Genomic DNA, 23,041 nt, shown 5'->3' on the forward strand with positions numbered 1-23,041 from the left:
GATTCAGCTTCATTTTCCTGGTAAAACAATGGTCAGGCATCTTTTCTCATGTGTTTGAAGCAAACATTAGTTATGTAAAATAAATTTTCAATAGCATATGACTATAGATGTTTTTTAATCTATAATTTCAACAGTGATAATGATCATATTTTAAAAAAAAATCTTTGTAAAACATAATTTCAAAATGTTGCAACCCTATTAGGGCCACATCATGGCTGTCATGGTGGTCTCCTGGGATAATTTTGATAAGCATGGCTCATGGTAAATCCATGCCAAATGTGGTGCTTTTTGCACATAAACACTACTAACACACCAAAGTATTACCATGTCATTTTGACTGAATGTCGGCATGAAAAGGCTTATTGTGTCTTTTCCAACCAGAATAATTACCATGTCAGTGAGGCATAAAGTCAGTTAAGTTGAAAAGTTATGTACTCATGGCCTAAGATCAGTGGTTCTACTCAGTGTTCCACGACAGGCTTCTTAAGTCTTCCCCAACCAGTAAAGTTAACAAGTTACCATTTCAGTGTGGCTTAAGTTTAGAGCTTAATTTTGTTATTAGTGATCCTAAAAAAAATTGCCTTAAATTCTCTGCACTTTTTTTAAATTTTTAGTAGGAAGTTAAAAAAGTTATTGTTAACTGTACTATGACAGTTGTAGTTATCCAAGCTTTGGTTCTTGGGTATAAGTCTGAAGGTGTTTTTACTAGGATTAAAGCAGTATCATTTTAAACTGCTTTGATTTGTTAACAAGGGTGAAATATCAGTGAAAAAGTCATGATAATTAGTTCTGTTGTAAAGGTTTTTAATAAATCATGCCTGTCAAAGAATTATTTTGTGAATGCATTGATAAACGCTTAACATACCAAAATCACAAGGAATTGTTAATTTGGGAAATTACTGAATGATTTTCTATGCCACTGGGCATCAGACATATAGTAATTAAACTGTCAGTCAGTATGCACGCACATATGTACTAGGTTAAACTAAACTGACTAGTTGGATATATCTTATACACAATGCAGTACAATATATTGATATTAAATTAAAGTGAAGAAAAAATAACAGGATCTGCAAATATTAATATATAAAATATATAATTATTGAAACAACCATTTGTGGAAGCCATCGGTCAAGAAATTCAAATATTCCATGTGATGACAACACTTCTGTTAACAAGTGAAATAGATGTTAATGAAAACATCTATCTTTGTTTATTTTCACTTCCTGTCTGACCACATAGGGTAAAGAAATATCATAATAAATATGGTCTGCAGTAAACAGACCTGGGGTAATCATTAATTGTAATCATTGATTTTTTAATTGATTACATGATTACAGTGTAATCATCATGTAATTGATTACCTTGCCCAAAATTGATTAATTTAATTGTAATTAATCAATTACAGCTAAAATTCAGTCAGTAATTATGATTACAATTTGATTGACATTGATTACTTTCAAATTTAACAGGAAACTATTTTAATTCAAAGGATGCCTTCACATGTATTTCACATGATACAGTTTAACTTTTGTTTTACATTTATACAGTAAAAGCCCAGTTTAACTTTTGTTTACATTTATACAGTAAAAGCTCAGTTTAACTTTTTTTTACATTTATACAGTAAAAGCCCAGTTTAACTTTTTTTTACATTTATACAGTAAAAGCCCTTAATTAAGACCACCATATTCTTATCATCTCTTACATACTTAATGACCATAAGTCTGTTTTAGTCATTTTGTATGAGAAAAAAAGAATGGTATGTATCTTAAACTACAAATACAATATAAAAGACACTATAAAAGTATGTTTTTATATCTGATGAGAAGAAAACATATACCTGAAGAAATTTAAAATAATTCTCTTCGGTCAGATTTCAATATCAATTGTTATATGATGTACATAAATCTGCAAATCACCTATCAAATAAAACTTAATTCTCCACAAAATAAAATTGATGAAAGCAACATTAAACCACTCTAAAATTTACCTTCTCACTTTATTTCATACAATATACCAATAATAACAGTTTTTCACACCTTGTGAAATTAAGTGTCATGCAAACCATTCAAGCAGATCATAACAACAAATTAAAAATCTAGATAGATGTTGACTTTAACGGGAGACGCTCAAAATCCCCTTGATCATAATCCCCTTGGTTGATAAACGACATAGTGATCGAAATCCCCTCAACAGAAATGACAGGGTTATCATAATCCCCTTGGCAAAAATAAAGGGGTGGTCATAATCCCCTCAGTGGGTAGTCAAAATCCCCTCAAATAATGTGAAATGGTTGGGAAATTTCTTTTCTTATTTTTCTTTTTAGTTCAATGAATTTAAGAACCAACTGCTTCAAGAATTGCTGAAAAAAAAGAGAAAAGCATACAAACAATTAAAAGGTGTATGTTTGTCACAGCCAGTTAATAATGACACCCTTTATTGATGTTATTATTGCTGAGAAAATTGTAAAATACAAACAAATAAATGATAGTTGATTATAATTAATCATTGCAATTATAGTTATATGTAACAAACAATCAATTAATCTTTGCAATGATAAACACCTTTAAAGGCATCCAGATGGTTTATGGATGGCACCCACTCTACAGCGCCCTCTCAGTTCCAACAACTTTTTGTCATCCGTGTACCTTTAGGTGAATCCTGTGTCTCAGTTGTCTACCCACTCCTTCCGTCAAAGCAACAGCTGGTGTATGAAGAAATGCTGACTGCCCTACTAGTTGCCTGTCTGCAGCGAGGTATCCGACCTAACCCAGAGCAAATTATGGCAGACTATGAGATAGCTATACACAATGCTGTGAGAAATGTATTGGCCAGCAACATTCATATCCAGGTAATAAAAAATAAGATCATTTGAAATAATTTATTTCAATGTTAAATGAAATAAAATAAAAAAAAATTAAATGAAACCATTTATTTCATTGCTAAATGAAAAAAAATAAAAAAAAATAAATGAAACCATTTATTTCATTAAATAAAAAAAATAAATGAAACCAAATTTCTGTTAATAATTATACAAGCCTTTAACATGTCTGACGTTGAATCAGGATAAAAGTTGCTGAAAATGAATCATTCAATACAACACATGATCAGGCTTTGTATGTATATATATATCATTCATATTCTTGTTTAATTGTATTATAATATGTAAAAGACTATTTAAACAGCATATTAAAACCTTTTTTTTTACACCATCTAGGGATGTTTTTACCATCTAACCCAAGCTACTTGGAGAAGAGTGCAAGCAGAGGGTCTTCAGTCTGACTACAACAATGATGATGATGTGAAATCCTTCTGCGGAAAGCTTGACGGTCTGGCGTTTCTTCCATGCAAGCGATGTGCAAGAAGGCTTGACGTTACTATGTGAACAGGCCCCAGATCATCTACAGTGTCTGGTTGAGTATTTTGACTCCAACTATGTAAATGGATCCTTTCGCGCAGTCATCACTGCTAATGGAAATATGAGGTTCTGACGCTCCTCTCCAAGATTTCCTCCACCAATTTGGAATGTGCACAGTGCCACAATGACTGACCAGGATAGAACAAATAACCAGTGTGAATCTTGGAACAATGGGTTTAAGCACCTTGTTGGACATTCAAATCCTTCACTTTGGACAGTTGTGCAATGTGTTGAAAAGGATGCAAAAATGGTGGCAGCTGAAATTCTGAGATGTAATCGTGGTGAACTTCTACAGAAACGAGTGAAGAAGGCCACTAAAGCTCACCAGCAGAGACTGAAAGTTTTGTGCTCACAGTACGCAAGTGGCATTAAATCCCTTGAAGACTTCTTGGGTGCTCTGGGACAGATTATCAGAATAAAATAATGTCGGTGCTATGTAAATTCTGTGAATGTGCTAACATATGTAAAATGTGCTGTCAGAAAATAAATAAGAGTGAAATATTATGTCTGGTTTTATATTTTATATTAACATGAAAATGACAACATTGGAGTATTTAAAAATAACCTGTATTATATTGCTAAAGTATACTCCATACTCTTTCCTCTACTCAATGTAACTGCTGTTTGCAACATTTCTTTATGTAACACAATAGTTTAGCTGGAGTGACAAAAGATCAAAGGAAAAAGAATATTGAGTAAAGGGGGTTGTTTTTCACAAGTTGAGGGGATTTTGACCACCCCATCATTTTTGCCAAGGGGATTTTGACTATCCATCAAGGGGATTATGAACACCCGGTCATTTCTGTTGAGGGGATTTCGATCACTATGTCATTTTTCAACCAAGGGGATTATGATCAAGGGGATTTTGATATACATTCGACTTTAACATCAGTGGTCTCAATAGTTGGGTCAAATTAAGAATTCAAGATTCAAGATTTGGGACTTATTCAGGTGGTCTTAAAACTGGATGAGCGGTTGTTCTTAATTCTGGATCATGTAACCATTGACATATAGAACCTTGTAAAAAAGTCTTATTAAGGGTGTGGTCTTAATTCAGGGGTGGTCTAAAGTAGGGATTCTACTTTACATTGAATGTAATCAATTATTAATCAATTACTTTCTTAAAGTAATTGTAATTTAATTGATTACAGAGGCAAGTCTGAGTAATCAAGATTAATCAATTACAATAAAATCTGAAAGTAATTGTAATTAAATCAATTACTAATCAATGTAATCATCCCCAGGTCTGGCAGTAAACTTTCCGTTCCTAAATATTATCTGAAGTAAATTTTCAGTTTCCATATATTATCTGAAGTAAACTTTCCATACCCAAATATTATCTGCAGAAAACTTTCTGTAAACTTTCCATACCCAAATTATATCTGAAGTTAACTTTCAGTTCCCAAATATTATCTGAAGTAAACTTTCAGTTTCCATATATTATCTGAAGTAAACTTTCCATACCCAAATATTATCTGCAGAAAACTTTCTGTAAACTTTCCATACCCAAATATTATCTGAAGTAAACTTTCAGTTGCCAAATATTATCTGAAGTTAACTTTTAGTTCCCAAATATTATCTGAAGTAAACTTTCAGTTGCAAAACATTCACAGATTATTGTCTTATTGTGCGTATGAATATGTTTGCAATGCACCACTGGTAGAACAATATATCAAAAAACATTTGAATTTGTAGCATTAAACATAAAGGTATGTTGATCATATATTGATCTGTCCATGATCTGTTCACAGAAGCTTGTGCAAGTGTTGATGCAGCCTTATGCAGGTCACTTTTAAACATTTTATTTCCATAATGTAAATGTGTGACTTTATAAAAGAGTTTTTGACATGTAAGGTCCATCAAGTTCATATCCAATCTTTCTGTAATAGTTTCTGGTACCAACACCTGAAATGATTATTTTTTTATGATAATTTGTAAATCAATAAATAAAAAAGGAATAACATAAATAACATAAATAAATTGATGTAATTTTCCTACTAATATTTACATTATCCTCCTGATGATATTGTGAAACCAGTACAGGTATAATTAAATTACATAAATAAAACATAAGTTTGTTATTTTAATTTTACTGTTTTAAACAAAGAATATATAGTGATGCTGATTCCTGAGCTATGATCAGATGTTAGAAAAAATTATAACCTTTTTTCAATATCTTATGTATATTTTGAAAATGTATATTGTAAAATCTGATGTTTGAATTAAAATAGGCTTTTCTAGGCTAAGCCTAACTTTAACAATTACTGGTTTAAAAAGAAACGTAGTACATGTACAATGTTTAATTTTTCCCTTATAAAATAGTTCAAGTAAAAATGACTCAAAAAGTCATTTTGTTGAAAAACTTGAAATAAATGACAATAACATAAAAATGTAAACCACAAACCTGAGATGACAGCAATTTTATGAGAGCCATGTTCCTCTAGTGCTATCCTCTCTGCTTCCTCCATCAATAACATACCAAAACCCTGTAATATAACAGCATTAAAATGTTTATATGTCCTAATATAAGTCTCATGTTGTACATTATTTCAGGCTCAGCAGAAACACTCTTTTCCATCAATTTATTTACAAGAATTCCATGCCACTGACAGGAAATTATAGATTAATTGACAATGAAATCTGATGAACATTTGGTTATCAAAATTACATTAAGTTTTTTTAAAGAGTACAGTGAACAAATCTAGAATCTGAGACACGAAAGCGAGTCCTTTCAATGTATCATTTTATGTGTATTTATGAACAAAATAATCATTCACAGCTTAGTGTATATGAAACATTTACAATTTTTCAAGGATTTTCTGCAGTTAATTTCATTACCTGATGTTGAAACTTGGTAGGATCTCGTGCATGTACTGGAACGACACTTCCATAAACGTGCAACTCACGAACCACTGACACACCTCCTTTAAGCTCTGGTCTGAATGTTTCTTCTGAGCACTTTCTAAGACGTAATAATCCAATAAGAATATCTTGCTCTGGGTCTTCATATGATAAAAATGTTTCCCAGCCTCCATTTGCAACATAATCACGTCTTATCAACTCAGCCTGATAACAAAAAAGAAATATTTTTTGTATCACTCTTATTTCTTTTTCTCTGTGATGTAAACTTTTGTAAAAAGTACCATTCAAAATGAAGATAGCGAACCAGATAAACCTTCTCCATCTTGGCAACAACCATGTATTCAATTTATCCTGCTTTTGTCTAGTTTAATCATGTTTTTTTTTTTTAGATTATTTAAATGGTTTAATCTTTACTTTTTCCCTGATTAAACAGCCTTTTCATGTAGTTTTGTTTTGTTGCTAACCATGTGACGTCTTCATAGACTAACCATGTGATGTAATGGCTGGAGATAGACAAGTTTATCTGGCTGATAATATAGACAGTAGCAGGATAAAAACAATCCCTCCTACTGTTTTAAGTGAGTTGTCTATGTGCATTGCACGACTGTAAATAAACATTTTTTGGTCATAACTTTATACAAGGAACAGATTTTGTTATTTATTCAACATATGCTATAAGTATACCTCGTATGGTTTAACTTTATGATGTATTTCTTGGATGCCAACTTCCCTAGTTCTAACATCTCTACACTGAGTTCCTAGATCTTTCATCCTCGCAAGAGCCAGCTCACGAAGATTACCATGTTCAACACCAGAACTCACCAACGGCATCGGTATATCTCTGTAATACATTATATATGTATGATTTAGAAAGATTTTTAAATATTTCAAATATTTTTTTAAAAATATAAACTAGATGTTATTTGAAAAAACTTGAGTACTCAAAATTTTCAACATTACAAATATGTGTAAGACAACAATTTAATAACTACTATAATAAAGTTAATACTACATGGGGCTTTCATATACTTTTTTCATAAGATGTTTTAACCCTTTACCCAATATATACGCGAAACAACGCCCTTTCGCCCCCCCCCCCCCTTTTAGGCCTCAATGAGTGAAAAAATGTCCTATTTGGGCCCCAAACACATGTTTTCGTTTGAGAAATGTTGCTAAAAAAATTGAGCACTTTTTCGGCGCCGCCCCCCATCCAAAAGATACATCAGGGGGTTGCCAGAAGGGGGATGTGCCCCCTTCTGTTAGGGGGGTTTGAAGGGCGGCGGAGTCCCCCTCATTGCCAAGAAAATTTTGGACTTATGAGAGGCTAAAAATGACCCCAGGTCGATCATAATGTAACGTGTAACCAACGCTGAAAAGCGTTTGACTCTATCTCAATCCCTTGAGAAGTTGCAGCACTTTGAAATAAATTTTGATGGAAAAAATCGAGGCAAAATAGTGATTTTGGGCAATTTTGAGATGCCCCCTCGTTGCCATGGTAACAGGAAATTTAAGACTGAGCATGTCGTTACAAAGGCAATGGTCCAGTCAACATTTGTGCCAAGTTTGATTAGTATTGAAGCATTTTTCATAGTTTCATAGCATTTTGAACTTGTAACAGGAGGCTTTTCAGTGAAAACGGCCATTTTCCACAATATGCTCATGGGGGAAAGGGTTAAATTATAAAACTATATGACACTTTAACCAGTACTTTTTTGTAGAATATGCATTTATTGCTAAGAGAAAGACTTTACGATCAAGTAAGATAAGAGTCACACAGGAATCTTTATTTTTATATGGGAAAACACCTCATTCAATACATGTTCTGCCAATTCAAGAATTACCTTGCAATTGTTTTACACAACACGCCCACCTCAAAAATATTTTAAACTTGGCCTGTATATATACTGTACCTTTGCACTCTGTATACCCTTGTCCATGGAGGAACCAAGGCAAGAATTCTTGCTATAAGATCTATTAAAGTTGAAGGGGGATAACTCTTATATCTGCCAGTCTTCCATAATTCATATAAACCTGTAAATATTAGTAGTTTATAAACATATTATTTTATGTATATTACAGAAGGTTTTGGTGAATAGAAATAAGAACTTAAAAAATTTAAAACCTTACATAAAGAACATTGTACATGTATCTGGAAATATAAAATTCAAAACACTCATAACATTGTCACATATTACCAGTAAAAATGGGGCAATGAATACATACCAGTCAATATACAAAACTTTTATTTTATTTAACAATTAACTTTTAAATATTAAAAAGCATATTTATACCTGTTCCTCTTATCACAAGAGTTGGGTAGATTTTTAAACCATCAGGCCGAAATGCAGGATTTTCAAAGAATTCCTGTAATAAAAATTAATGTAAAAATTGTTTCAATTTGAACAAACAAATAATGTTCTACATGTATCTATATTTATGTCATACTTTTTTTATTTGTTTAATTTGAATACATGTTTAAACTTTAGTTGGCTAGAAACTAATAAAGAAATAATAACTTTAAACAGAAAATATTCAAGCTTGAATGTAATAAGAGCCTCTAAGTATGAATGTATGTCAAAAGTCATTTGACTTGCATTAAGTCAATTTAATATTTTTTTTATTAAGATCAATGGACGAAAGATAATGTTTCCACTTCAGCATTTACAGGATCATAAGCAAGGAGAAGGTAGAAAGTCTACAGTCAATACAAAAGTGAACCATTCATTGACTTACAAGTGACAGGAAATTGTCACAAAACCAGGTTTTCCAAAAAAACAAAAGGCCATAATACTATAGAAAAATAACAAAACTACTAAATCCTGACAATATAAGCTAGGGCAAAATTGATCTGTCCAAGTCAGGTTGAATCTCTTGTCAAATGTTACAATTATGCTCAGAGGAGATTGTTTATGCTCCAGCAACAGCATTCACCTTTCTTATTATCGAACATTTTCTTTGAAAAAGAAAAACAGTATTTTAATAATGCAGTTCTCTAGAAAAATTCAAACACATTAGGACAAAGTAAGGATCGTTGTATAACTTACAATAAATTGATCTATATCCCTCTCTAGGCCCATGTTTGGCAGATCTGGCATCATATGTGCGACCACTTTAAATCCTGCATCCTTTGACATATGAAAAGATTCACACACTGCTCGTACTGTGTGACCTCTATTTGTATCTCTAGCCACATCCTCGTACACACTCTGTACACCGATCTCCAATCTTGTACAACCATACTTTAACATATCACTGCAAAAACAATACACCATAATAATATATAAATACAGAAAATTCAAAGGAAAACAAACTAGGATAACCTTTCTGTTTGTTTATTTATATATCAATTTTAACACATTTTTAGTCAGATTTCGGCAGTTCAGCTTTCTTAGAAAACTGACAAATATTTACCAATTTCTCTGAAAGAGACCAACAACTTATCTCTAAGCAGTGGGAGACAAATGTTAGAGATCAATTGTCATGAAGAAATTTCACCTTGCTACTTATCTCCCATGATTTTTTGTATATGCAGTGAGAAATAAATGATTATTTGATCAATGTTAAAAATCAATAGTCATAAAGAATTTTCATCTTGCATCAGCAGACCCCTGTATTAAAAATCCAATGCATTCCCTATTGAGTTTAGCAGCAAGATACAGTAAACCCAAGATTTTGCAGAGTTTTGAATAGAAGGAAATTTATTTATAACATAAAGTTTCTTTTCCATATTAATCTATATATTAATTTTATATCTAAAACAATTTTAAATCTAAAACAATCACTAACCTTGTGTGTTTTTTGAGACAATAATCAGGTCGTGTTTCTATGGTGATGCCTATACATTTTGTCTTGCTTCTTTCAGAGTATCTGTAACAAATTAATGTTAGTATATATTTGTCTTGAAGTGGTATTCAAGCCACTGACAGTGCAAACTGAATATAACATATAAAATTTGCTTTTTTTTGTTGGCTTTAACAGAATTTTAACAGACACTCAGTAAGTTGACAGATACCCAGTGAGTATTCCAAAATCCAGTTCAAGTACTGACCTATTTTCCACAAATAGCTACTAACTTCTCTGCACATATTAATTGAAAGAGTGGTGGAGTACAAATGCCAAGAGACATGTTGTTGTTAACTAACAAAACTAGGAAAATGTCATTTGCCAAGGACTCAAAAGCCCAAGATTTGTAGATATAACAATCGACTTGGGCTATTTATTAAAAATCTCCTATAAATGATATCAATTCTTTCACATGGTATCAATATCTAAAATATCTCTTTTATCAAAACTTAATACAAAGAATTGCCTTATGACTCCAATCTACAAAATTGCATCAAATAACCTTAGTAAAACTGTAAGTTCTTCAAATAAGTAAATTCAAAACTTCAAAAGTTAAAGATAAGAAATGTCAAATCATTGTGAAATTCAATTCATACAGAACCAAAGATCTAGTCTACAGTAATAAAAAGGCACTCAAACAATGTAAAACACCTGAGTTTAATGTATTTATCTCTGAAGACCTCACTCATGAACGGCAACGCATTGTGCAAAAACTATCACAACTCCGCAGAGAAAAAAATATTCACTCGTATTGGACGCTGGATGGCAAGATCTTCTATAAAGAGTGCGAAAAAGGTAAACGTAGACCAGTTAAAGAAATCAATGAAATAGAGAACTTTGTACCAGACCCAGAGAATCATTTTCAGGCAATGGTGGAAAATCCCTGGAAGGATTTGTGAAAATCAATGTGCCCAATTAACGCTGTTACAAGTATGTGATTGAAAGACAACTAACGCTGCATAATTCTTGAACATACTGATCATACAGAAGTTATTTGAAATGAACAGATATATATTAAATACAAGTACTTCTTTTACACAAATTTTCATTTGACTTTTCGATCTGAACTGTTAATGCAACAAGATAAAATCTTATAATATTGTAATTAAGTGCTAATGCGCTCACCTTGTGTGTTCCAAGAAGTCCTATTTATAATCCATATACATGTAACTCTTGATATTTTACTACACATTCGCGATATATATAATGTATATATGCTATAATTACAATCATCACACGTTTCAATAGTTTGAATATGTTTAGTAGTATTTCTCCTTTTCTTAACAAGTATAAAATAATAGCAATGTTATTTTACTCTATAATCCAATAATTTTTCCTTAAAAAATTCATTAAAACACTCTTTCGGGAAACACACCTTGTAAAAATATTGTCAACAAATCAAAATTATTGTTGCACAGTGCTCAGCCAATCAAACAGAAGTTGTAAACGTACACTTTAAAAATTACTATGGAATTTCATTGATAAAATCCCAACTGACACGTGCAAATCGTGAATGTGCATGGTATTCAAATCAGTCTTATTTTGTTATTTTTAGAAATGTGTATTGATTTGGATTGTATACAGTGCTCATATTTTTGTGTATATGCAACGTTTTCATTGTATTATATTGAAATGTAATAATGTTGACTTTAAGATGAAAATTATTATATTTCAATCGTGGCTCCCGCAACTAGGTTAATGTTTTATTTTGAAAACAAAAACAAAACAAACTTGTAAATATTTATGTGTGTGTGTGTGTGTGTGTTTCACTCATGTATGTATATAAGTGCGTATGTGCGTACGTGCGTGCGTGCGTGTGTGTATGTATGTATGTGTGAAAAATTCTTATATTGTTACATTGATAGATATTAGCTAAATTTTCATGTTCTACTTTTCTTTCTCCTTTCTACCTGTTTATTATTGTCATTAATTATTCTGATTAGAATATTCCAGCAGTAAATTTTTGTTATGAAATTTTCCTTTGAATAAGCTGGTGATTATTTTATTATCTATATTTTTATGAAACAAAGAAACTGTTCAATTGAAGAATTAAATTTTTCCATATTTTTCTATACTAAAAATGTTAAGTAATCAACTTTTTCTCTCCCTAATATTTTCCTCTTCTTACAATCAGTAGAACAACAAGAAGCATTATGTTTTCTACAATACTTTTATTTCTGACATTTGTCATTTTTTTCCGTTTATCTCTTTTTCTATCCTATAGAGTTCAGTTTGTTAGGGTTATTAAGACTGTATACTCAGTTAATGTCTGTATTGCTGTCATTTTCACATTATTGTTACCTGCTTAAATATCCAAATGGGTAATTGCCTAAATTCATATCGGGCGGCAATCGGATTATTTAATTGTGTGGCAATAAGTTCAGAACGTAACTCTGTTTCTTATCGTGAGAAATTCGTACTGTTTCATTTTTGTGCAAAATTATTTAGGTTGATATTTCGCTCGTTACAAATATGGCTAATTCTGGTCTGCTCATTCTTTTATAAGAAATTTTATCATTTAAATAACAGTAAAAGAGCCTACTTAAAGACCATCCGCGACACAAAATAGTTCGTTATGCGAAACCAATTTCAGTTCAAATTTTATGTTTTTAAAGATAATGTTATGCGGAGATGTAGAAATAAATCCTGGCCCTGATAGTGAGATACAAATTCAAACCTGTATTTCCATATTTCACCAAAATATACGAAGCATTCGCAACAAAATGAATTTCATTTCTGATAATTGGCTAGACTACGATATTTTATGCTTCACAGAAACTCACTTAAGTAATAATGTCATTGACTCTTCAATTTCTCTAGACGGATATAGTAATTTGTATAGAAAAGACGGTAATTCATATTCTGCCGGAATGCTTATATATGTATCTGATAAATTTATCTCAAAAAGACTAAATGATCTCGAAACTTTTTTTGAAGAGTCTGTTTGGGTTGAAATAAGAAAAACGCAAGAAAGAATTTTGATATGTACTACATATCGACCTCCAAACTATACTAATGATTACTGGGATAAAATGAACTTGTGTATAGAAAAGGCTTTTGAACTTTGCCCAAACATAACAATTCTTGGTGATATAAACGAAGACCAACTAAATTCGAGTAATTATAATCTTCGAAATATCTTATTATTAAATGGTATGCGTAATATTATTACTGATCCAACACGTGTTACTGCTCGAACATCAACCCTATTAGATCCAATAGTAATTTCAAATAATTTAACTGTTTTAACGTCAGGAATTCATTGCACTTCAAAAGAAATAAGTGACCATTTTGGAACGTATGTATTTATTAAATCTTCCCATTTACCCTCTATACCTTATAAGAGACGTATATGGAACTACAAACGAGCGGATTTTGTAAAGTTTAATGAATTAATTAACACAACTGATTGGTCTTTTCTAAATTTAAATACTATTGACGAAGCCTGTGACTTGTTTACAAAAAGGTTCCATAATTTAGCTCAACAATGTATACCTACAAATATCATCACAATAAGGCCTATGGATAAACCATGGTATGATTCAGTAATAAGAAATATGAGTCGTAAACGGGATAGACAGAAATGTAAAGCAATTAGATCAAATAAAGAATCTGACTGGTTAATATACAAACGGTATAGAAATAAAGTGAGCAATATGATTAAACATGCAAAGGAGAAGTTTTATAATAACTTAGAACTTTCTATATCTGATCTTAATTGTAATAATCCCAGGCAATATTGGAAAACCGTAAAAATGTTAATTAAAGAAAAACAAAGGTTGTGAGAGTATTCCCCCACTTTACATAGAAAAATTCGCCTGGCAAAACTTACTTCTTCACCGATCTAGAAAAAGCAAATTGTCTTAACGATTATTTTGTTTCAGTCTCAACTGTAGACGACACCCATTCCCCTACCAGATTTTGTTTCTAAAAGTAATGTCAAATTTTCTAGTTTACAAATAAGCGATCAGGAAATAAGTGATATCTTAATAACGTTAATTACAAATAAAGCAAGTGGACCAGATGAAATTAGTCATAAAATTGCTAAAAAAAGAAACAAGATATTCTGTCTGTGCTCCACTAGGTATTTTATTTAACAGATCTCTAGTCGAAAATATTTACCCTAATTCATGGAAATCAGCAGTTGTAATGCCAATATATAAAAAGGGCAGTAAAAACATGCCTATGAATTATAGACCCATTTCTCTAATAAGTTGTGTAAGGTAAAGTATTTTAGCGAATTGTTTTTAAGCACATTTATAATCATTTACATGTTAATAATCTTATATATCACCAACAGTCTGGGTTTTTACCGGGTCATTCCACCGTTTTTCAACTTATTGATATTTATCATCAAATTACTCAAGCCTTTGACAAAAAACAATCTACATGTATGATATTTTGTGACATTTTCGAAAGCATTCGATAGGGTATGGCACAAAGGGCTTATATTTAAATTGCGGCAATACGGTATTGATGGCGATATATTAAATTGGTTGAGCAACTATCTTTTAAATCGGCACCAAAAAGTTTTTGTAAATTCAACTTTCTTCAAGTGAGAAAATAACTACTGCGGGCGTTCCCCAGGGATCAGTCCTGGGTCCGTTGCTATTTCTAATCTACGTTAATGATATTGCGGATAATCTATTAAGCATAACCCGCCTCTTTGCAGATGATAGTTCGTTTGTCGATTTCCTCTAGCAAATATGAATTTTATAGAAAACACATTAAATACCGATCTACATACTCTTCAAGAATGGTCCCATAAGTGGTTAATTAAAATTTAATCCAGATAAAACAGAAGTTAATGTTTTTTTTTCCTTAAATGATGAACAACGCCCTTCTCTATTCTTTGAAAAATACCCAACTTACTTATGTAAAAAACGCATAAACATCTTGGACTTACAATTGAGTGAAGATGGAAAATGGCACGAAACACATTAATAATATTATGACATCAGCTTCTAAAGTTCTAAGCCTCAATGCAATCATTGAAAATTTAAACTCAAACGAAATACATTAAATCAAATTTATTTATCATATATGCGACCAATCCTCGAATATGCCTCCACTGTTTGGGATGGCTGTAAATGAAAATGATAAACATTCTCTTGAAAAAGATGCAATATGAAAGCAGCGCGTGTTGTCACAGGCCTAACTAGATCGGTATCTATAGACCATTTACTTAGAGAAATTGGCTGGTATCTTTGTCGGATAGAAGAATTATGCAAAAATTAATAATAGTTTACAAAGCCCATCAAAACAATGTTCCAAGCTACTTAACTAAATCTTTTCCCAAATAGTGTCGCTAATTCTACTCCATACTTCCTCCGAAATGATAACAACTATGTGACAATCGCACGGAGAACACAAATATTCGCAAAATCTTTCATTCCTTCATCCATAGAGTTATGGAACAATTTGGATGAATCATATTAGACATGCGGCTTCTCTTAATATTTTTTAAATCTCGTCTCAAAGAAATTTATTAAACCACATACTGCTTCCTAAATATTTTGTATACGGAGATCGAAGTTTAATTCTGTTTACCATGCACGTATTAGAAACGAATGTAGTAATCTTAATGCGGATCTTTGTAAAAAATCATCTACGAGATAACTCACTTTGTAGCTATTGTACATCCAGTATTGAAAGATGCCGAACATTACTTTTTTAAATGTCCCAATATAACGAAATTAAGAGTGCAGTTATTCCGCTCAACTCGCAGTTTCCATCCTTTAAGCGTAAAGACCTTTTGTTTGGAAAAGAATCTCTTTCTGATGAGAAATAACTTATTTATTTTTGATAAGGTACAATTATTTAATTAAATTATCGTGTAGATTTGGAATCTTAATTTTTTATATTATCTGGACTAACTTGCCAACGATCAATTGATATCCCTACTTACTGAACTCTATCCCCCCTTTTTTTTTTTTTTTTTTTTTTCTCTTCCTTTTATGTAATGCTTTTCTTCTTCTTTCTCCTTGTGCATTTTTCCCTAATTGCTCTACTATCATACATTTTGGTTTGTAACTGTCTTATTATTATTAGATAATTCAATATATCAGGGAAGAACCGTTTGCTGATGTTGTAAGAACTTGTGGTTCAACCCTTTTGCTACTTTTGTATTTATACTATGATAATATAATGTTATAAATGTGTAAAAAAGGAGCAATAAAATATGTTTAAATCAAAAGTAAATTCAAAATAAAAGAAGTTCATACTTGACAGCCTCATCCACACTGCTGCTAGTGTGACCTGATAACGCATCATGGAGATTTCTGATAAAATAGTCCCTGTAATCATCAGGTAAACTCATGAATGTCCCACCCATCACAATAAACTCCACCTTATCTACACTGTGTCCAAGCTGCTTTAACTGTTAATGATCAATAGTTAAAACTAGTGTGAAAAAGAATATATCCTCCTATATCATAATTTCTGTTAATTTCTGTATTCATCAAAATGGAACTTATTTATGAAATGACAAGACAATAAAGCAATCAAACTGGAAGGGTGTGATTTCATATTATACAATATATAAGTGAACATTGCAGACTAAAATTCCAATTTTAACTACCCTTTCATGCAATTAGACAGTTTGCAAAACCTCAAACCCAAAATGTAATCACTGAATAAAAACAAAATTGATGTATCCTAATGAATTATATGTATCAAGCAGCAACATTTGTTTCTCATTATTTCAGTCAGTGGAGAGAATATACTTAATAAAGTATTAAAAAAGTATTTTTTTTTTTGGTTGAACTTTACGTCACACCAACAAAGTATAGGTTGTATGGGATACTTTCCAGCTTTACTTGTAGAGGAATACCTCAGATGCACCTCCGTGCATTGTTCCAGGCACATTTAAGTACCTGAGTAGAACCACCGATACTCCTTAAGCTAGCTGGATAGCTTTCACTCTAGAAGGAATCAAAAGTCCCTGACAAGATTTGAACCCACAGCAGTGATGGGCAAGTGATAAGAATTCTTTACTGTAATAATGACTACTATTATGGTTTCTGAGAAGTAAATTGTATAAATTGTATAAATTGTATAGAACTACCTGTTCGACTCTATGTCTTGTTTGGAGATAGGGATTATATCTGGCTCTTATTGCCCTCATTGAGGTTGGCTGAAAAAAAAGAAAGTTTTTTATCCAATACCCTGCTATATATCTTAAATGGAATTGTCCATCTTTTTTTAACTTTGGATTAAACCATTCATCATTTTGAGAGAAAATTCAAAATATACGTACTGAATAGCAATAAATTAAGCCTGTTAACAAGGACCATCCGATCATCTTATATCTCAGGCTTACAACTTAGTTATATACTGATATATAGGATTTATTTTAATGCTAAAAAATGTGCTAGTATATTTTATATGCTGTTATCAAGGCTGAAAATTTGAACATCTGCATTAATTGATCAACACACCAGAAGTTTACATTCCTTTGTAATAATATCAATATATGTATACAGTGATTAATCTAGAAATTCCTTACAATGCATCGGATGACGCACATGTTTGAAAACAATGAGTCCTGTAGCAAAATCAATGAGTCATGTAGCAAAATAAATGCGTCTTAGCAGAATTTTTTTTTTAATAGCAGATCCTTGACATGATTTGCATGTTTTTATAACAAGGGATTAAGTAATTAAATAAGTGTATAAAAAAAGTTATTTTTGGTACTAATATTAATTGCAGGCAAAACAATTTTTATTGGCTGCTCAAAAATCTAATTTGCATAATTTATATTTTCTTACTAATACATGCAACACAGCTCCGACCTTACAGGAAGAGCGCTTTTGTTAGCCCAAAACCAATCCGGTTTAACTTATGTCTAATACTGTGCATTATCCATTTTAATTGTTTGTAATTTGCACAAAATGTCCCTGTCACACTGTATACATACTGACGACTTTTGCCTCTGTGTAGAAAGCATACACAGACAGACCTTTTGATCATGAAAAAAAGTCATGCACAATGTTTCCCTGATTGGTTAATCACCCTGTCAAATATTCTGATGACGTAATAGACATTTTTTTCTTTTTTTTTACACTCCGCGTAAACTTGAGTGACCTTAGGGGAAATCAATTTGCACACCTGTAACTAACAGCATTTCATAAAATAGCAACACTTTTTTTCAGTTACCGATAATTATTTAAAATATTAAGTAGATTAATGATTTTTTGTTTGCTTTATTGGATTAAATTTACGGTAGTGGAAATGCGGTAGTAGAAATGCTTATCTGTGTGGGAAAGGGATAAGGTAAGTAGATAACTTGGAAAATGATATAGGGAAATGGACAAACTCAAGAATATGCGTAATTACAGGGGAATGGGTAACCTTTTGCTGTTGGTACCAGTTTTGTCTAGATGACTAAATAACATGCTGACGATTTTCCTGTGCCATTCTCATTTGTTAGCGCCAATGGCGCAGGCAGATCTCTGCATATTTCATGGACGCTCTGATTGGCTAATGCCGATAATGGGCGGTTACCGATCACAAGCAACAATTGCTTGGGATTTAACGTTTCAAGCAAATGGGGGATTCGTCCTGCACCTGTAATCATCGGAAATTAAATTATTCAACTTAAGAAATTGAAAAATTATTCAACTGATGAAATCAAAGTAATCAAATGGTACATAGAAATCACTTATCATGATATTTTGGATTATAAACTACCTGATTTGCATGCGTCAAATTGAACGCACATATTTTGAAACTGTGCGTCTTTTTCGATTTTTATGCGTATTTTACGCAAGACGCACATCTAGATTAATCACTGTGTATATATCATGGCAGGATATTGGAAGTTTATTTAAGAATATATGTACAAAACTAAATAACTCAACCAATATTGTGGAATGGAATTACATTTAAAACCTTACAAAATATGACGTTTTTAAACAATTCTGTTACCTCATAACCAGTATATGACTGCGTAGAATACTCAAAATCTGAATCTGGACCTCCAGGACAATACACACAGATATTTCCAGTCATTGCAATATGTGGACATCTATGAGGTTTACACATAACAGCAACAACAGCAATCTACAAAATTTAAATACATATTAAATGCGAATATATTGAATATTCTAATTATTAGTGAATGAAATTATAATGCAAAACTAGTACCATGTAAAAATATATCCAATATATAATTCATGTAAGAAGAATTATTGAACGTTATTTACATGTGACTGAATTTATATACATGTAAATATATTTTACCAACAAAATTCATATGTCAGAGTTTCATTCACATTGCTCTGTAACCCTGAGAAATTCAATGATGTATTCATAGTGGGGGTGTATGTCATGTATGTTTGTGTCCCAGTCAGGCTGCACATTTTTCTCACTCTAGGACACATACATTTTAAGTTGTTGTTATATTGGAATTATTAAAAGGAAAATCATGTCTAGTTTTAAATTCCAGATTTCTCTTGAAATGTTAACAAAAGTAAGAGTTTAACAATACATGTTTTGAATATAGATACATACACCACTAGCAGTTCTCACTGGTTTTGCTTTAAGCTTTGGTAGCAACACCTACAATTATAAATAAAAATGTCATAGATAAAAAAAAAATAGATGGAACTACTTATAAAATGAAAATTTAAAATAAGACATCAATTAAACTCTAAAATTTATACCTGAAGTACCTCATTTTCTATCAATTTGAACTTAACAGTCATGTTACTATCCATATATTAAGTAATAAGTGTTATCACAATGAATACAACAATACATGTTTTAGATTATACAACTTAACTTTGAAGTATGGAGCTAACATGACATTCTTAAATAAAGATATATAGCATTATAGATTGACATACCCTTACTAATGTGATTTTTAGACCAAGTATTTTTTTAATTAGGAATCAAACATTAACCTTTATACTTGGATAATTTATGTACATGTACATGTACTACCTTTTTATACTGTTGTGGAACAGCTGCTATGATATCAACCAATCTTGGCTGGCTAGGAAGACCATATTTACTTGCAATCTTTGATTTCACTCTGAAACAAGATATGCATTATTCATCTTTACAAAGTAGTCAAGTAACTGAAAATCATTTAAAAAAGAAAAAAAAACAATACAACGACTTAACCAAAAGTTAAATAAGCTACACAACTATCGCTCCTATTAATGTACACATATTGATAATAAATAATTTCCTAGAGTTACAAATAAAAAATTAAAATAAATACCTGTTTAAATTAACATCCTTGTTTTGTTCATGTGCTTTAATAAGTTCACTGACAATCTCAGACACAGTGATAACCAACAACTCTTCCTTTGAAGCACTCACAATTTCTAAAAAAAAAATGAACAAGTTACAAGCAAGAAATTTTTAACTAAAAAGAAGGAACATTTAATCTTTATGATAGTTGGTGTCCTGTTGAATATATGTAACTGAGAAGAGTACAATCCTCAAGAACCATTACTCTCTTTTGCAAAATTTTCTAATAGGGTAATTGACCTGGAAATAGACCTCATGGCTATTAAGTATAAAACTTTACTGAATGTGTATGCTGAATCGATTACCGCCTTCCCCTTCTGTAACAACAGCTGCATTTGACATCATTGTTTAATACATAGCCTTCGATAAAGTTTTATACTTAGCAATAAGACCGATTCTAAAGCCATGTACATTAGATTTTGAGTGTGTTAGAATTTGAATGAAATAAGGATACAGGCTATGCCAAAGATTTTAGTTATATTAAAAGTATGAAAATTATTATAAACAATATGTTATTGAATAAAGCGAATTATTCCGATATAGACTGGTAAATAGTAACTCTAAGTCATGTGTTTTTTATTTTAACTACTTTTGTCAGTCAAAATTCAGGACAAGTGTATATTGTGAAAGGCGAGTATATTAATAGGGTGCAGGGTGACCCTAAAAAATTCTTCGAGCCTGAAGACCAACTCTCTACTGCATAATGTTGGGTTTTCTATACTTAATTTTTGCATTCTGCATTACTCAAAATTTAGAGTTATTTATAGGATACAGTTCAAGCGTTTGACAAATTTTGTAATTTTTAACATTTCAACATGACTGTGTTGGACATCTGTCTCAGTCATAACCTTGGTTTGATTTAATTTTCATATTAAAATTAAAAATTCCCAATTGCAATCAAGTCTCAATAAAATAAAGATTGCAGACAAAAACTAGAAATTTGTCCTAAGGAGTTAGGACACAGGTGCCCACACATGCCATGGTTCTGTCATTCTTATGACTCTAGGTCAAATGTTTTTTGGACTACATGTGCCACAAGTTGAAACCAAAAATCTTTTACTAAGTAAAGGGCAAGAACTTTACAAATACTGGATAAATCCACAAGCAAACCCCAAGGTGCATAAGTACACATGCTGATCAACATTCCTGTTAAGTTTCATGACTCTAGGTCAAATACTTTTTAGTTACGTGTATATAAACACAAAAGAGAACGGAAGGACGGACAGACAGACAAGGGTAAATCTAAATGCCTCCCCTAAAGTGGGGGCACAAAAGTAAACATGTACATGTATGATATCCTGGGTATTTTTTATGCCAATTTAAACTTTTAATTTATCTTTACCACCAGATTTTGGGTGTCAATCGCAAAATATTAAATTATCTTTCTGATTAAATAAGAACAAATGTACATTTAATCAATTATGATATCTTAAATAACATCAAAATTGATATAGAAAGTAAATTGTGTGTCCTGTCCATTCAAAACAAGAAGAGTTTTCATCTACACTGCGTTTTTAAGAGTTGGAACACAAACTGTATTTAATGTGCATCTCGCCTCACCTCAGAATGCTTAACGAACAACAGCGCAAACATAAAGATAGGAACACTTCTCCTATTGGTTGGACAAGAATGTGTTTCAGAGTCTGCAAACTTTACTTTTAAAAATACAATTTAGACTTGATGGTAACTGGGTTTTTTTCCATTTGTCTGGAAATGGTTTGGCAAATTTTATAATCAACATGGATGCCCAATCTGTGATAAAATGTTGAAATATTTTTATTTGCAGTTGACAGGGTCTGGTCAATCCGAGACATATGGGTCCGATTCCCCCCCCCCCCCACACACCAAATGTTTTGAGGAAACGTCTCAAGCTTAGGGATTTAACATTTGTTACTTTGGAAACTTTGTTATACATTAATATATACGCTTTAAGCAATTTCTGTAGCACAAAATGCAGTGTTTAAAACTACACTTGCTATTTTCAAAACAAATACATCGCGAAAATATGTAACATTTACAATATCATTCACTCTCAAATACTTTAAGCATTTACAATCAAATAGATAAATACAAGTGGAAAAATTAACCTCTCTTCCTATTTTTCCCCATTGTCAAAGCTTTTATAAAGAAGTAAAATTAGAAATAGTTAATTTGATGACATGTTGAGAAATAAGACCTTGACCTCCATCACCAATTTTTAAGTATTTTATTCGTATTTTCAAATGAAGAAATTGAAAAATCATATAATTAAAAACTCATACAAAAATAATCAATACATATAAAAAAACAACATAAAATGCATAAAAAGCTTAGGAGAAATAGTTTTCATATTATTTTTAATGAATACGGATCTAATTCTTAAAATTTGAAGATAGCTTTATGCCAAAAGAAAAACAAAAACACGGAAAGAAAAATGTGAAATTTGTGAAATGCCACACAACAATTTATATATGCAACGTGCACAAATCTTTCTAATTTAGGCTATCTATTGACCTAAACATATTTTGAAGCGAACGAAATCATTACATCTAGAACAACTGATCGTGAAAACGCAAAACAAACTGCTCAAAAAACGAAAATGTACTGTTTGCAGTGGCTCATTCCTGTACTTCTCATTCCAAAGCCAGTGAATCCAGCACTTCTGTATAATCATGCAAT

The 23,041-nt window shown here is 31.5% G+C and overlaps 1 protein-coding gene across 1 annotated transcript; it reads right to left on the bottom strand.

Moving 5' to 3' along the window:
* Positions 1-4,672: 4,672 nt before the first annotated feature.
* LOC132719729 (elongator complex protein 3) lies at positions 4,673-22,610 on the bottom strand. The gene is made up of 15 exons (XM_060703578.1): positions 22,471-22,610; positions 20,352-20,457; positions 20,069-20,159; positions 19,637-19,684; positions 19,052-19,186; positions 17,190-17,258; positions 16,348-16,502; positions 10,067-10,147; positions 9,325-9,532; positions 8,572-8,644; positions 8,191-8,311; positions 6,965-7,121; positions 6,257-6,484; positions 5,823-5,904; positions 4,673-5,323 (listed from the first exon to the last, which is right to left on the bottom strand). Exons 1-15 carry the CDS (start codon positions 22,490-22,492, stop codon positions 5,247-5,249), a joined length of 1,653 nt encoding a protein of 550 aa, XP_060559561.1. The 5' UTR covers positions 22,493-22,610; the 3' UTR covers positions 4,673-5,246.
* Positions 22,611-23,041: the final 431 nt, after the last annotated feature.

Source organism: Ruditapes philippinarum, unplaced genomic scaffold (assembly GCF_026571515.1).
Source record: "Ruditapes philippinarum isolate M1 unplaced genomic scaffold, ASM2657151v2 ctg2458_1_1_1_1, whole genome shotgun sequence".
In the NCBI taxonomy this organism is placed as follows: Eukaryota; Metazoa; Mollusca; class Bivalvia; order Venerida; family Veneridae; genus Ruditapes; species Ruditapes philippinarum.